General features: G+C 38.0%; 2 protein-coding genes across 10 annotated transcripts; both read right to left on the bottom strand.

Moving 5' to 3' along the window:
- Nucleotides 1–1,275: 1,275 nt before the first annotated feature.
- LOC114821498 (DIS3-like exonuclease 2) lies at nt 1,276–7,098 on the bottom strand. 9 transcript variants are annotated; one of them, XM_070813316.1, is made up of 8 exons: nt 6,526–7,067; nt 5,642–6,045; nt 5,467–5,520; nt 5,280–5,348; nt 4,904–5,054; nt 2,817–4,789; nt 2,330–2,407; nt 1,276–2,239 (listed from the first exon to the last, which is right to left on the bottom strand). In XM_070813316.1, the coding sequence occupies exons 1-8, from the start codon at nt 6,635–6,637 to the stop codon at nt 1,853–1,855; spliced, it is 3,228 nt and encodes a 1,075-aa protein (XP_070669417.1). In that variant the 5' UTR covers nt 6,638–7,067; the 3' UTR covers nt 1,276–1,852. The 9 variants fall into 9 exon arrangements, with proteins under 9 accessions (XP_070669417.1, XP_028949648.2, XP_028949651.2 ...); XM_029093815.2 differs by having other exon boundaries at nt 2,330–2,410; XM_029093818.2 differs by adding an exon at nt 6,261–6,336 and having other exon boundaries at nt 2,330–2,410; nt 2,817–5,054; nt 5,642–6,042; nt 6,526–6,665.
- A 3,341-nt stretch (nt 7,099–10,439) lies between these two features.
- Nucleotides 10,440–11,468, bottom strand: LOC139191946 (uncharacterized). The gene is made up of 4 exons (XM_070812982.1): nt 11,247–11,468; nt 11,044–11,137; nt 10,896–10,963; nt 10,440–10,805 (listed from the first exon to the last, which is right to left on the bottom strand). The coding sequence occupies exons 1-4, from the start codon at nt 11,466–11,468 to the stop codon at nt 10,440–10,442; spliced, it is 750 nt and encodes a 249-aa protein (XP_070669083.1).
- Between the last annotated feature and the right edge of the window lie 1,760 nt (nt 11,469–13,228).

Consider the following 13,228-nt stretch of genomic DNA (forward strand, 5'->3'; position numbering starts at 1 on the left):
GCCTATCGACTAGGTTTGGGCAAGTCTTTATTTCCTTTTGCATCTCTGGGCCTCCATTATCACAAAGTCCAATGTTAAATATAAACCCAAACAAAATTCACTCAAAGATGAGAGAGAGAGAGAGAGAGAAACAGGGCTGAGGGAGGTGAAAGGTTGCTAAAGCTTTTTCAGTTTTTTTATTCATTTTCCATTTTTTGGATAGGAAGATTATAATAAATTTATAAATAAGGATCTAAAAGTATAAATATGTCATTATTATTTTTATTAAAATGGGGTGAAAAAATAAGACAGTATCACTTTTATTTCCAATGTCACGCTTGCAAGAAAATTGCAATCATACCTTGGATAAACTCGTAGGGGGCGGAGTAGACATCTTAGGGTCATGAATACTGGTAGGTTCTCAACACCACCACCATATTTCGTTATCTTCACATCTATTCAATCAAATTAACAAAATAAAACACCAAATTTATTAACAAATATTTTATGTATATACATTGAAACTTCTAATCTTCAATTATAAATCCAAATGCTTTCTAAAATATCACTTAAAAGTAGATTATGAAAAAAATATCTAATATCTACTTTTCTAGAGAGTGCTGAAATGACTTATAACTAAACGCATGTTAGTCATTCTATTAACAATCTCAAAAATTGCCGTTTGACCAACTAACCAACTGAGATATATGAAAGAAATTTCAAGAGAAATGATAAACGGACAACGTTTTTAATTTCTCACAAACCCTTATTTATTCATGTCAATAATTTTAATTTGATTTATCCAATGTGACGGTAAATAATGAGGAGTGTTGAGCAGCTAAAAATGATATGTAAAAATCATTTTGCATTTTAATAGCACTGACACTAGTAAATGTCATTACTCTTTTGGTCTGCATTATTATTAGAGTAAATTACATTTTACTATCTCAACTTTACGTCCTATAACAAATCATGTCTCATCTTTTAAATATTGTAATGTCATATATCAACTTACAATATATTGCAATGCCATCCCTCTGCTAAATTTTATTTCTATTTGGATATTGAATAATGACGTGGCAAGCGCCGGGGTTATTACCTCACCAAATTTTACAAAAAGTTGATATATTTTTTTCTTTGGGTTGGGGGTGAATTCAATATCATTGCTAGTTATTACACACTTGATGTGAAGAATCATATTACTTGGAAGAAAACTGTCATCCAAAATAACTGGGAAGTTGGCAATACCTAATCCATGGCATAAACATAAACAGCAAATAAAGTTGGAAACTGTAATTCACATAAGTGTTGCGATTGCATATGATTCAACTGGAGACTGCCAGTCCCATATTCATGTCACAAGAACAAACCAGATCATTACCACTAATCCTGGTCACCCAAGGGCAAAAACCTTATTGGGCAGCAGTCCAGGAATAACAAAAACAGAAAATTAACCCACCCCCCCCCCCAACCCAATTTTGGCTTAAACAACTCGGTGTCAAAGGGCCTGACACAGCAGGCGCATATTCACCGAGTTACACTGGACGAGACTGGCCAACAAAAACGGCGGCCTATTCCAGCAAGCAGCTCTATCAAAAACAGCTGCGATAAGCCAATAACAGAGACTAAGACACACCCCCTTTCTCCATTATCAACACCCTTCCACAAAATGTTTCGCCATAAGACAAATCCATAGAGCATCAGCGGATATCTAAACCACAAAGTTATTATTTTCTTCTAAACCTCTATCCGGTCTATACACTAAATTCCTATAAGCAACAGAACCTGACCTGTTATCATTCATCTGTAATAAACCATTCGTCTCTGTACGTTCCATCAATCGGCAACTAGGTTAACCAGTTCAAACCCCAATCTAGCAGAGATATGAGCTCATGTACAGCCTTGCCCCAATATCGACGGGTCCATCATCCCCTCCAACTGCATGAAGCACTACAGGAATGGTTGAAAGAACACGCAGTGTAAGGGGGAAAACCAAAGGATCGATTTCACTATGGGTGGCTCCGCCAACATCTTGGGTCCCAGCACCCTCATTAGAACTATTTCCAGTTCCGCCTAGTTCAGCTTTGAGGCCATAAGGTCTTACAACCAAGGCAACATCTTCAAGTGCCCTCCATTTACCAGGACTACCTCTCCTGAGCGAGCGTCTGTTAGAACATAAATTCAGCACCACTGTGGACGTCGCATCAAGCCATTCTGCCATCAAGCCTTCAACTTCATCATAATATATTCGACGTTCAACCTGAAGGCACGTAGTGTGTAACAGTCAATTGCAAATGGATACCCATACTATATTGGCATAAAAATACATGACACCATAAAAGCTACTTACAGCAAGCTTGTGAATATAAATGGACATGAACCTAGGTCCTACACCCAATACTCTTGCTTCTGATAGGACAATCTGCAACTGCTAAAAAAAAGCCAGACATTAAGCACAGACAACAAAGCTAAAGCATCTAGTGCGTAAATGCAAAATGAGAGCAGAACAAAACAGTAGGAACCATCTAGCTCAACTAAACAAGAATGAAGACAATGATTGCTAATAAAATGAGGATGCGATGAGTCTGTTCAACACCAAGTGATCTGATGTCAGGTAACACTATTATGTTATGGTGACAACATCGTTAGTATAATATGGGACGCAATAGTCGGTTTAGGCACATAAAAATACATAAACACCATTTTATATCAGGTTACTGGTGATGAAAAGACGGGCAGAAACTCTTGCACTGCTTTACAGCTAAATAGTAACAATGAAGCCATAGATTTTAACATCCAAATACAACTCAGAAAGTACAAGTAAAAAAAAAGGGTACCTCCTTTTTCTTCAGCAGGGCCCACATGTATAGCTTATCACAAGCATCTTTGACATGTCTACTAGCCAGCTTTCTTTCATTGCAATAAGCGGCAACATCAGCAAGCATTTCAGAGCAGGGAACTCTTTGCTTTATTGCTGCTGCCAATAATGCTTCCTTGATTTCACAGGATTCAGCAACATCCTTATCAAAATAAATACCAGTGAAACATCTCATTTTAACTTCATCTCCCCTGCTTAAATTATTCAATATTCTCCGACATTTCAAAAATAACTCCTCTGCCTCTATAACTGCAGCCAATGTGCGATGCACCACAATATCTGGATACCGACGCAGTGGTGACGTAAAATGAGTGTACAAAGGAACAGCAAGTCCATAGTGACCCCAATCATTTTCTCTATCTTTTAATTGGCCACTACAAAAATAAGAAGCCAACTGCATTGGTTTTGTAGCATAATTCATAAGAATATTGAATAGAACAGAATCATCCTTGAGCTCTTCCCTGATTCTCTGCAATGATTGCTGGAACTGCCCAGAAGAAGACGTATCCAATTCCAAACCATGCTTAGAACAAAATGCTTCAAATTCCCTGAGTTTGCGCATAGTAGGTTCTGGGTGCCTCCGCAGTAATGCATTCTCAGGAAAAGCTCTAGATATGACTTCAGCCACTGCTCTATTTGCTAAAAGCATAAACTCCTCGACAAGAAAATTGGAGTCCTTCCATTCAGAATACATGCTATCATATGGAACTCCATTTTCGTCAAACAGAATAACAACTTTGGAGCTTTCAAGCTGAAGAGCCCCATCACTAAACCTCCTCTCCTTCAAAACTCTGGAAATTTCATGAAGGTCATTGACAGATCTAATTACATCAGACCATTCAAAATGGCCATGCAACTGAGGACGACCATGTCCTAAAATGTTAGAACTTTCCAAATTAAGTTTCCCATTGATAATCTCCCGAGCATGTTCATAAGAAAGCTTGCAACAAGACCTTATTACAGTGCGGCCAATCCATCGGTCAACAACATCCCCAACATGGTTGATGTCAAAGAAAATTGAAAATGCAAGTCTCTCTACTCCTGGGTTAAGCGAACCAATATCCTCTGAGAGCAAAGGAGGCAACATTGGTAATTTCCTCTGTGACATATACACACTTGTTGATCTAGATTGAGCTTCTTTGTCTAAGGGTGTGTCAGGCAAAACAAAATACGACACATCAGCAATGTGGATACCAACTCTGAAAATTCCATTGGGTAATTTCTCAATTGAGAGAGCATCATCCAGATCAGTAGCAGTGGAAGGGTCAATGGTAAATATGAACAGGTTTCGAAGATCCTTTCTACTTTTGATTTCCTCCTGAGGCACCTCCCATGGGAGAGGAGGAAGACAGGAAAGTGATTCATGACAAAAATCAGACCAATTAATTGAATTTTGGAATAAAATTGCTTCAACTTGTGGCTGTACTTCACCTGCCCGCCCAAAAGCATTCAAGATGACAGCTTGAGGAGCAGAACTTTGTTCATCCCATTCATCTATTCGGGCAGCAAACAATTCCATTTCGATTGACTCATCACCATTCTCCAATCTTTTCTTGATCGAATCAGGCAGGGTTCTCACAAGGACCACCATTTTTGGAAATCTGGGGTCAGTTGGGGTCATCTGGATGTACTCGTTGTTAGAAAATGATCCATTTTTGTTCTTTCTCGTGTCGTTTCTGCAAACCTCCCTGTAAGCAATCCACTTCTTAACATGAAGAAAACCAACAACAGCGTCTCGACGAGGAGACCTTTCAATGATAGCAACAACCCTGCCAGTTGGTCGTTTTGAAGGGAATGAACTGATCGTGGCACACATCCACTCTACCGCAACTGCAACTTCATTCTGCTCACCATGAGAACCTGCTTGTAAAGAATCTGAAGCCGAGGGGTACCTTCCAGTGATATGATCATAACTTGTTTGTCCAATTCGCTCTGAATTAACAGATTCACCAAGGGTGTTACTTTCTTCAGGATGTGAGCCCCTCTCAGGAAACAGGCTTCTTCTATCATTATCATACAAATTCACTTCGTCTACCTTATCTTTACCTTTGCAGTTAAGACCAGAAATTTCATTAGCTTCTTGTGGTAAGTTAAAATCCTCCACCAGTGCAGAGCTGGTACAAGTCCCAGCCGATCCTTTCATCCTAGTCCATAACGCTAAGGGATCAACCTTAATCGCCACAATGTCTCCTTCCACCTAAATGTAAAAAATCAATGCAAAGCAATTGTTAACTCAATGAACTGTATTCTCCACAAAAAGGAATGTCACCATAATCAATCCATAATAATCATGAAGCCTACATGGTACAGTAACATTATGAGGCAGCCAACTACTTGCAAGTATAGTAGACAAAAAAGCAAACAAGTTAAAAGGTTTCCAAGTGAAGATGCAATATGTAAAAGAAAATAATTCCAGACTTACAGCTCTATTCTGCTCAGCATGTCCTCCAACGAGAACATCCGTTGGTACACCATCAATATTGCAATAGGCCTACAAGCACAGAACATAGCATGCATGCTAGGTAAGAAGTTTATGACTGAAGAATTGAGAGGTACTAATCCCACAGAACATATCCGAATATAAACATAGAAAGAATAAGATCACAAACCTCAAGTCGGTTGTGTGCATTGACTCGAAACACAGCTCTGAAAGCATCACCTTTCTGGAAAAATTACATAAATCATTTTCTTCAGCAACCATACAACTTCAAACAGGTTCATGTGTAATGAGTAAACAGCTCCCATGGAAAATGCACACTAAAGTCTAAAACCAAATAAATATACCTCCAGAGCATCATTAACAGCCTCTATGGGCCAGTGTGAAGTAAAACATTTTCTCCGAGCATGACTCTCAATGTTATGAGGAGGGAAATCCTTGAACATTGCAGGTGATCCTCTACAAGCCAAGGGTTTAGGACAAGAATTTGCAATAACTCTTTCGGAAGGATCACATTGGAGAGAGTGCTGATATACCAAAATTTGCACATCCTCGTGGTTGACTTGTTCATTGATGTGCATTGTTGGCAATGAATTGAAGGCAAAATTAGATGCTTTGATCATTCCGTGCTCATATGGAGAATGCATGTCTAACTGAAGTTGCTTCAAGGATGTGTTTACATGATGAGGCATACTTCCATTTGCCAGGCACTCAAATACTTCACCTCGTATTTCATTTATCGGACTAGCTGCTGCAATTAAACAGACAAGAAAATAAAATTCAGAACCAACAAAAATGACAAACAGATAGAGTAGAAAAAAGAACAAATCAAATCAAAACAGTGTTTTACATGAGCATAAGAAACAAAATTCAGAAAGGCATTCAATGCTAAGAAAGCATATAACCCAAAGAACAATATATATATCTCCATCGAAGTCCAATTTTATCCAATCAGGCAGTAATTACCTTAGCATTTGCAGGATAATCCCACTCCTTGACCAGGACTTATATTACCCAACAGCCAAACAGCACCAATACGCTACTGACATAAGGATAAACAGAAGAAAAAAAAAATACCAATACCCACAAATCATATTTCTGTTTAAACTAATTCAAAAAACTCAGATTGCAGTTTCACTAACAAAACCCAGCAACAAAAAACCCAGTTATTAAAATTAAAAAAAAGAATCTTTGCTCAGTGAGAAAAAAAGGGGGAAATTGATCGAAGTACCTGAAATGGAATTGTTTTGCTTGGATCGGCGATTGGATCTGCGCCTCTTCTTCTTCTCCTTATCGCCGTCTTCAACCCTTTCAACAACCGATTGAACAACCGCGCCTTTCATAATTTAAAGAAGCAAAAAAGAATCAATTTCCAAATAAACCCAGAAATTAAAACCCAAAAAAGATAAAGATTTTTGGGGAAGATCTCAAATAGAATCGATGCGTCTTCCGATTGGGAAAAAATATATACGGAAGAAACCGCAGAGAGACAGAGAAGAGGAATTAAAGAAGTTAAAAACAAAAAATAAAACGGAACAAGAACGGAAAAACTGGAGGAGAAGAAAACGAGAGGGAAGAGAGGGAGTAAGGGTTTTATAAGAAAGTGGAAAGCTCTGTGTGTGTGTGTGTGTGTGTGTTAGAGAGAGAGCGAGAGAGAGAGAGGGGGGGATTTTGGTGGGCGGGAGGGGGAGGAGGTGGTGGGGGAGGGGAAAAGGACGTGATGATTGGTCGGCTAAGCTAACGAGACATGAGGCGCCGACTTTCGATTCCTTTGTCTTTCCCCTCTCCTTTTCCCTCTCTCGTCGCCGTTTGCTTTTCTTTTCTTCTCTTTCTCTCTTCCCCTTCTTTGCTTTTGATTTTTTGGACCTTTGGTATTTTAGTTAGAACAAAATTTAACCAGAATTGTGACATTTGATACGTGTTTTGTTTTTGCTAGTAAATAATGTTATAAATACTAAATTTTTAAATTATATTTGTAAACTAGATAACGTATTATCAATAAAGAACAAACATATTAATATGTACTTAAAAGATAATTAATCATTCACAACCACATCATTTAATTTATAAATTTAGTTTAAAAATTTTGATCTCCACATTATCTTTTTGTAGTTGTGTGGTAAAAGAATACTTTAAAAAAAATTATATATGGGGTAAGAAGAAAGGTTTTTTTTTGAAAAGAGAATAGTTTTGCAATTAAGAGTCTGAGAGTTATTATTAACCGTCTAAATATATAGAAATATATAGAAAATGAATTTAAAAGTAGTGCAGGTAACTTTTTTGAAGTTTGAATAATGCTTTTTCAAAAGAAATGTCGGATAAATAATAAGTAGACAAGTATACACATTCATAATGTGACATTTCTTTCGGATTTTGACCGAAAAAAGATGAAAATTAAAAATAACACCATAAAACTTGGCCAAAAAAAAACACCATAAAAAGTAGGGGTGGGTTTGGCTTGGTTTGGGTCGGTTTTGGGCCTAAACCGAAATCAAACCAACCTAGTTGATTAAGTCAAAATTGTAAAACGACAATGGCTGGGTTGGTTTGGATTGGTTTTCAGTTTGTGTGAAAATGAAAATACATAATAAATTCATTTCCCAAAAGCTACAGAACGTAACACCAATATAAGTGATTGCTCAAAGGAAAACACAAATGATGCAGCCTAAGGAGAGCACCAAAGAGCAGTTGCTACCTTCTCCAAATGATGCCCCATGTTTTAGTCAACATTACGTCTGCTTCTATCTCCCAAAATAGGAGAGCTGATTGCTATATTTTCCAAATGGGAGAGCCAAATGCTCTCCCTTGAAGGTGTGGCTTTCATCTCTCTCCTCTGCATTTTTTTTTTGGTAAATAAAATATATTGATGAGAAAAATATAATACAAACAGCAAAGAGTAGTTGAAAATACAAACATGAACAAAGAGCTGCAACTAAAAGAAAAACAAACAACAAAGCTAACAACGCGACATCAAAGTAGCAAAAAAAAAAACTAACTATTCATAGTTATATTCCATTCCCGTAAAGTAGAGTCATTAGCAGCGGAATGGGTGATTTTCAAAGAACTCAATCGAAGTCTAATGGTGGACTTAATTGAGTTGAGAACCACTGTAGTGGGTTGACTTGAGTTCTTGAATCTACGGTTGTTTTGATCCCTCCAAACATAATACACTGTAACAGCAAGACTTAACTTTAAAATTATCGAAGATGGAGATTTTCCCTTGCAACACCTAGTAGCCCACATGACAAAAAGAGGCCAAGGGAGCCTTAGCCAAGGGACACCGCACTTGAATAGCACTGAAGACCAAATACCATCGGTAAAAGGACACTTAAAGAAGAGGTGGCAATGGGACTCCGTAGCACTAGAGCAGAGTACACAAGTGACAAGAACCGACAGAGCAAAAGTTAAACTTCTATCCATAGTAGAAAGCTTGCATTTAATAGCCAACCAAAGAATAAAGCTCATCTTAGGAATATTTTGATTTTACCAAACAAGTTTAGACCAACCAATTGTAGGTTTGGATTGTCGAAACTTATCCCAAGCAGAAGCAACAAAGTAAATGCCAGACGATGAAGGAGTCCATTGAATCATATCTCCCAAGCTACAATGTGGCACAATATTAGACATAGAAATTTGAATTTCCAACAACTCAGGAGAAGAATTATTAGGCTAGCACCAATTAGAACAATTCCAAATATTGCAAACCAAAGCAGTTTTTGGAAGCCTGGACTCAGTAATGATATGGCAACCCCAATTGATAACAAGAGGACTTAAAGGATGCCAATTATCATACCAAAGAGATGTTCCCTTACTGTCTCCAATTTTTTGGAAGAAGAAAAGCCGAACAAAATCTCTCAATCGGAGAAGTTTCCTCCAATTCCATGAGCAGTTTTGGGGGATCTTAATATGCCAAACGTTCATATTTCTCAAAAGATAGATTCTAGCCCAGATAGGCCATATATTGTCTTCATCGGTGAGAAAGTTCCAGATATGTCTAACCATAAGCGCTTTATTCCAGTCAATCAATTTTTTAATCCCAAGTCCTCCTTCATATTTAGGAAGACACACATCATCCCAAGCAACTTTAGCAACACAATGACCAGAAAGCTTACCAGACCATAAGAATTTTCGGACCCTTTGCTCAATATCGCAAAGAATTTTCTTAGGGAGCATGAGGTGTGATGCCCAAAAAACTTGCATACTACAAAGAATAGATTGAACAAGTTGTAAACGATCGGCAAAATGGAGGACCTTGTTCTCCCAAGCTCTATTTTTAGCCTCAACGCGCTTGATAAGAATGGAGCAATCATGCAAATTAAGCTTTGTTGAAATGAGAGGCACACCAAGGTAACGAATAGGCAAAATTCCTATGGAAAAATTGAAAAGAATCATAATTCTAGAATGCTCATCTTCATCCACACCCACAAGAAAAATGGAGCTTTTAGTTGGGTTTGCCTTAAGACCAGACAAAGAATTAAAGCTGCATAAAGAGTCATTCAAGATCTTAGTTGAATGATAATCCCTTCCACAAAACTAAAGAGGTCATCAGTAAAACAAATATGAGCAAACTAGACTGCCTCACATCGCCAATGGTATCTAAAAGAAGGGCTAGCATTTATATTAGAGATAATTACTAGCAAAGAATCTCGTCAATTCACCATTCACAGAAATGGAAAATTTGGGGGACGAGAGGCAGCTATGGATCCAATTGATCATGACAGGAAGGAAGTTGAACACCACCAAGGCACTAAGGATGAAGTATCATTCAACCATATCATAAGCTTTCATAAGATCAACTTTGAGAGCACACCTAGGATACCCCTTATCCCTGTGATAGTTTCTAAGTAACTATTGGACTAAACAAATATTGGCTCTGATCCTCCTACCATGAACAAAAGTTGTTTGGGACTTGCTGATAATATGAGGAAGAATAGATTTGAGCCAATTAGCAAGAACCTTGGATATGATCTTGTACATAGTATTGCAACAAGAAATAGCCCTGAAATCACCCATGGTAGATGGGTTGGGGACTTTGGGAACTAAGGTGATGATGGTTGTGTTGAACTCCTAGAGAAGCTTTTTAGAAGAAAAAAAAAATTTTGAACAGCACATATAATGTCTCCATCAATCACAGGCCAAGCTTTTCTAAAAAAACATTCCATTAAAACCATCAGGACCAGGAGCCTTGTTGGGATTCATAGAGAAGCACACATCTTTTATTTCATCTCTAGTAACCTCACAACATAAGGGATTCACCATTTCACAAGAGAGAGGATTCTTGATAAGATTATTGAGAACCTGTAACCGATGGTGATTACCCTCAATGGACTGACCCAACAAGGATTTAAAAAAGGTGGTTGCTTCATTTTTTATGTCGCAGTCACTTTTAGCAATGGTACCGTCACTTCTTGAAATAGAAACAATATTGTTTATGCTCGTCCTCTTAGTCATGACCTTGAAGAGGTAGGACGAGTTTCTGTCCCCAGATTTAAGCCATTGTACACGAGCTTTCTGTTTAAAGAAACTTTCTTCAGCAAGAATCGCATCAGAGTATGATTTAAGAAGAAGTTTCTCTTACTCCCTCAACTGAAGATCAAAAACATTAGCATCAAGATCACGCTGGCAGCAATCCAAAACATGCTTGGTCTCTTTAGCCTTAATGGTAACATCTTGGACATGACAGTGATTCAGGCGTTTAACTTATACTTAACCATTTTCAATTTATAGCAAACCTAGTACTAGAAGGTACCACGAACACTAGAGTGCCATGCATCATGAACAATGCTGAGGAAGTTCTCCCGGTCAGCAAGGAAGTTGAAAAACTTGAAAGGAACACGTCGAACCTAGAATTAAGGCCTAGACAAACTAAAGTACAAGCATGATAAAAAAAATGCCCAGAGGAAGGAACTCAGGGTAACTATTAGGATATTGGAGGAGCCACTTTTCATTAACAATAACTCTATCGAGCTTTTTAGCAATGCTCCCATTGTCTCTCTTATTGCACCAAGTGAGCTGAACACCAGTTAAAACAAGATCAACAAGATTGGCATTATTGAGGAACAAGTCAAACTCGTTCATAGCAGAATATATCCCTTGCACTCCCCCCACAACCTTATTTGTAAACCGAGTCACGTTAAAGTCTCCCAAAATAATCCAAGGAATATTAGAAACCATTATGGATTAAGCAACCAAATTAGACCAGAGATACCTACGAGCAATATCATCATTGGATCCATAAACAAAAGAAGCAACGAGGTCCAATTTTAGATCTACAATATTCATCTTACAGTGAATAACCTAATCAGATGAGGAAATTACAGAAACTCTAAGAATAGTTGGGTTTCAAGCAAGCACAACAAGTCCAATCACCAAACATAAACTGCGTCACAGCAGAAAAATCAATATCTCTCACTTTAGTTTCAACCAAGCACAACAAGTCCAACTTATGATAAGAAATAAGCTTCTTGACCTTAAATTGCTTAGGACTAGAATTGAGGCCCCAAATATCCCAACATGCAATATTAATCATTAAGAAATGGAGAGGTAGAAGACACCTGGGCATTAGAAGATTTCCCATTTTTGCCACACTTCTTAATCTTCAACTTCATGGCATAAGATTGAATTTTAGGCATAGGAACCCCATCAATATTTTTCCCTTTTAGTATTTTAGGCCAAAGAGATACGTCAGGGGTTGCAGTATTAGCAAACTCTTGATCAAATAAACCATCATCTTTAGCCAACGCATGAAAAGCATTACTGGTAGTGATAACTAACCCAGTGGAGGGTGACATAAGGCTATTGGGGTTAAGGGAATGCTGATGATGGATATCAGTTCCAATGGTTTAGGTTGGAGAAATACTAGTATGCAACCCAGTGACCAGTTCAATTCCTATGGAATGAGTCTTTTCTGTAACGAAATTAGGACCAGAAGAAACAAAAGGAAATTAGGGAGTAATGTCATTAGATAAATCTGTACTGACAGGAACCCATGCCAGAGCATTTTTCATAGAGTCCTTGGCCACTACCTTAGTTAGTTAAGTAAAGGAACTGTTGTGCAGGCACGAAGAATCCGAATGCCCAAACACCTTGCAATTGGAGCAAATTTTAGGCCTTCATTCATACTCAACTATAATTTCCACAATACTTGCATCACCAGAACTATCCAATGGCAACTTATTGAGATCAAATGAGTTGATCAACTCATCATTCGCATCAGGCTCCACACAAATTCTCGCAAAAGAAATTCTCTTTTTTTATTCCGTTAAAGAGTCGGCAAAGAGTGGTTTCCCAATTACACTAATGATATGACTAGGGCCCTTAGAGCTCCAATAATCAAGGGGAATATTATAGAACTTAACCCAAACAGGTACTCTGGAATGGGTTTCCTTGGTAAGCAACATCCTGGGCTGCCACTTGCGCAAAATAATGGGCTTGCCAACAAAGTGACAGGGCCCATTAGAGGACTCCAAAGTATTGTTGAATTTAAAAAAATAAAAACCCTTGTCATTAGCTAAAACATCAATTAATCCAACATTTCGCCAAATTTTATAGGCAATAGTATTAACCGCAATAAAAGGCAATTTTTTATCAGGAAAATAGCCAACTAAACAATTCTCCCACTCATTCGCCCTTTCAACGACAATAGAGATGGGTAGAGTGACTACCTTACGTGTCCCTTCAGTACTAGGTTGGCAATACCTCAGCTGCAGAGGGCTATTATTGCAAGGTAAGGAGTTCCTGACAATAAAGGAGTAGGAATGTGGCTTACCCATGTGATTCGACAAGGATGGATTCCCCAAATTGTTAGAGATCCCAATGTTATGTACAGCTTAGAGATGACTAGTCATAGACCCTTTTGGATTTTGCATTGGTCATGGTTTCCATAGAGGAAGTCGTGCAATAACAAACATGATGGTGATTGGGACAATGCACAT

Source organism: Malus domestica, chromosome 15 (genome assembly GCF_042453785.1).
Source record: "Malus domestica chromosome 15, GDT2T_hap1".
Lineage (NCBI taxonomy): Eukaryota > Viridiplantae > Streptophyta > Magnoliopsida > Rosales > Rosaceae > Malus > Malus domestica.

Bases quoted from the DNA above. Each gene is read 5' to 3' on its own strand.
- LOC114821498 (XM_029093812.2), bottom strand. From the start codon at position 6,637: ATGAAAGGCGCGGTTGTTCAATCGGTTGTTGAAAGGGTTGAAGACGGC. The intron at 6,046-6,525 runs GTACTTCGATCA...GTTTAATTGCAG, and splicing joins GCAAAACAATTCCATTTCAG to CAGCTAGTCCGATAAATGAA. The intron at 5,349-5,466 runs GTTTGTGATCTT...CTGTGCTTGTAG, and splicing joins ATGCACACAACCGACTTGAG to GCCTATTGCAATATTGATGG.
- LOC139191946 (XM_070812982.1), bottom strand. From the start codon at position 11,468: ATGGTTTCTAATATTCCTTGGATTATTTTGGGAGACTTTAACGTGACT. The intron at 11,138-11,246 runs GTTAATGAAAAG...CCTTAATTCTAG, and splicing joins AAAAGCTCGATAGAGTTATT to GTTCGACGTGTTCCTTTCAA. The intron at 10,964-11,043 runs GTACCTTCTAGT...GTCATGTCCAAG, and splicing joins ATGGCACTCTAGTGTTCGTG to ATGTTACCATTAAGGCTAAA.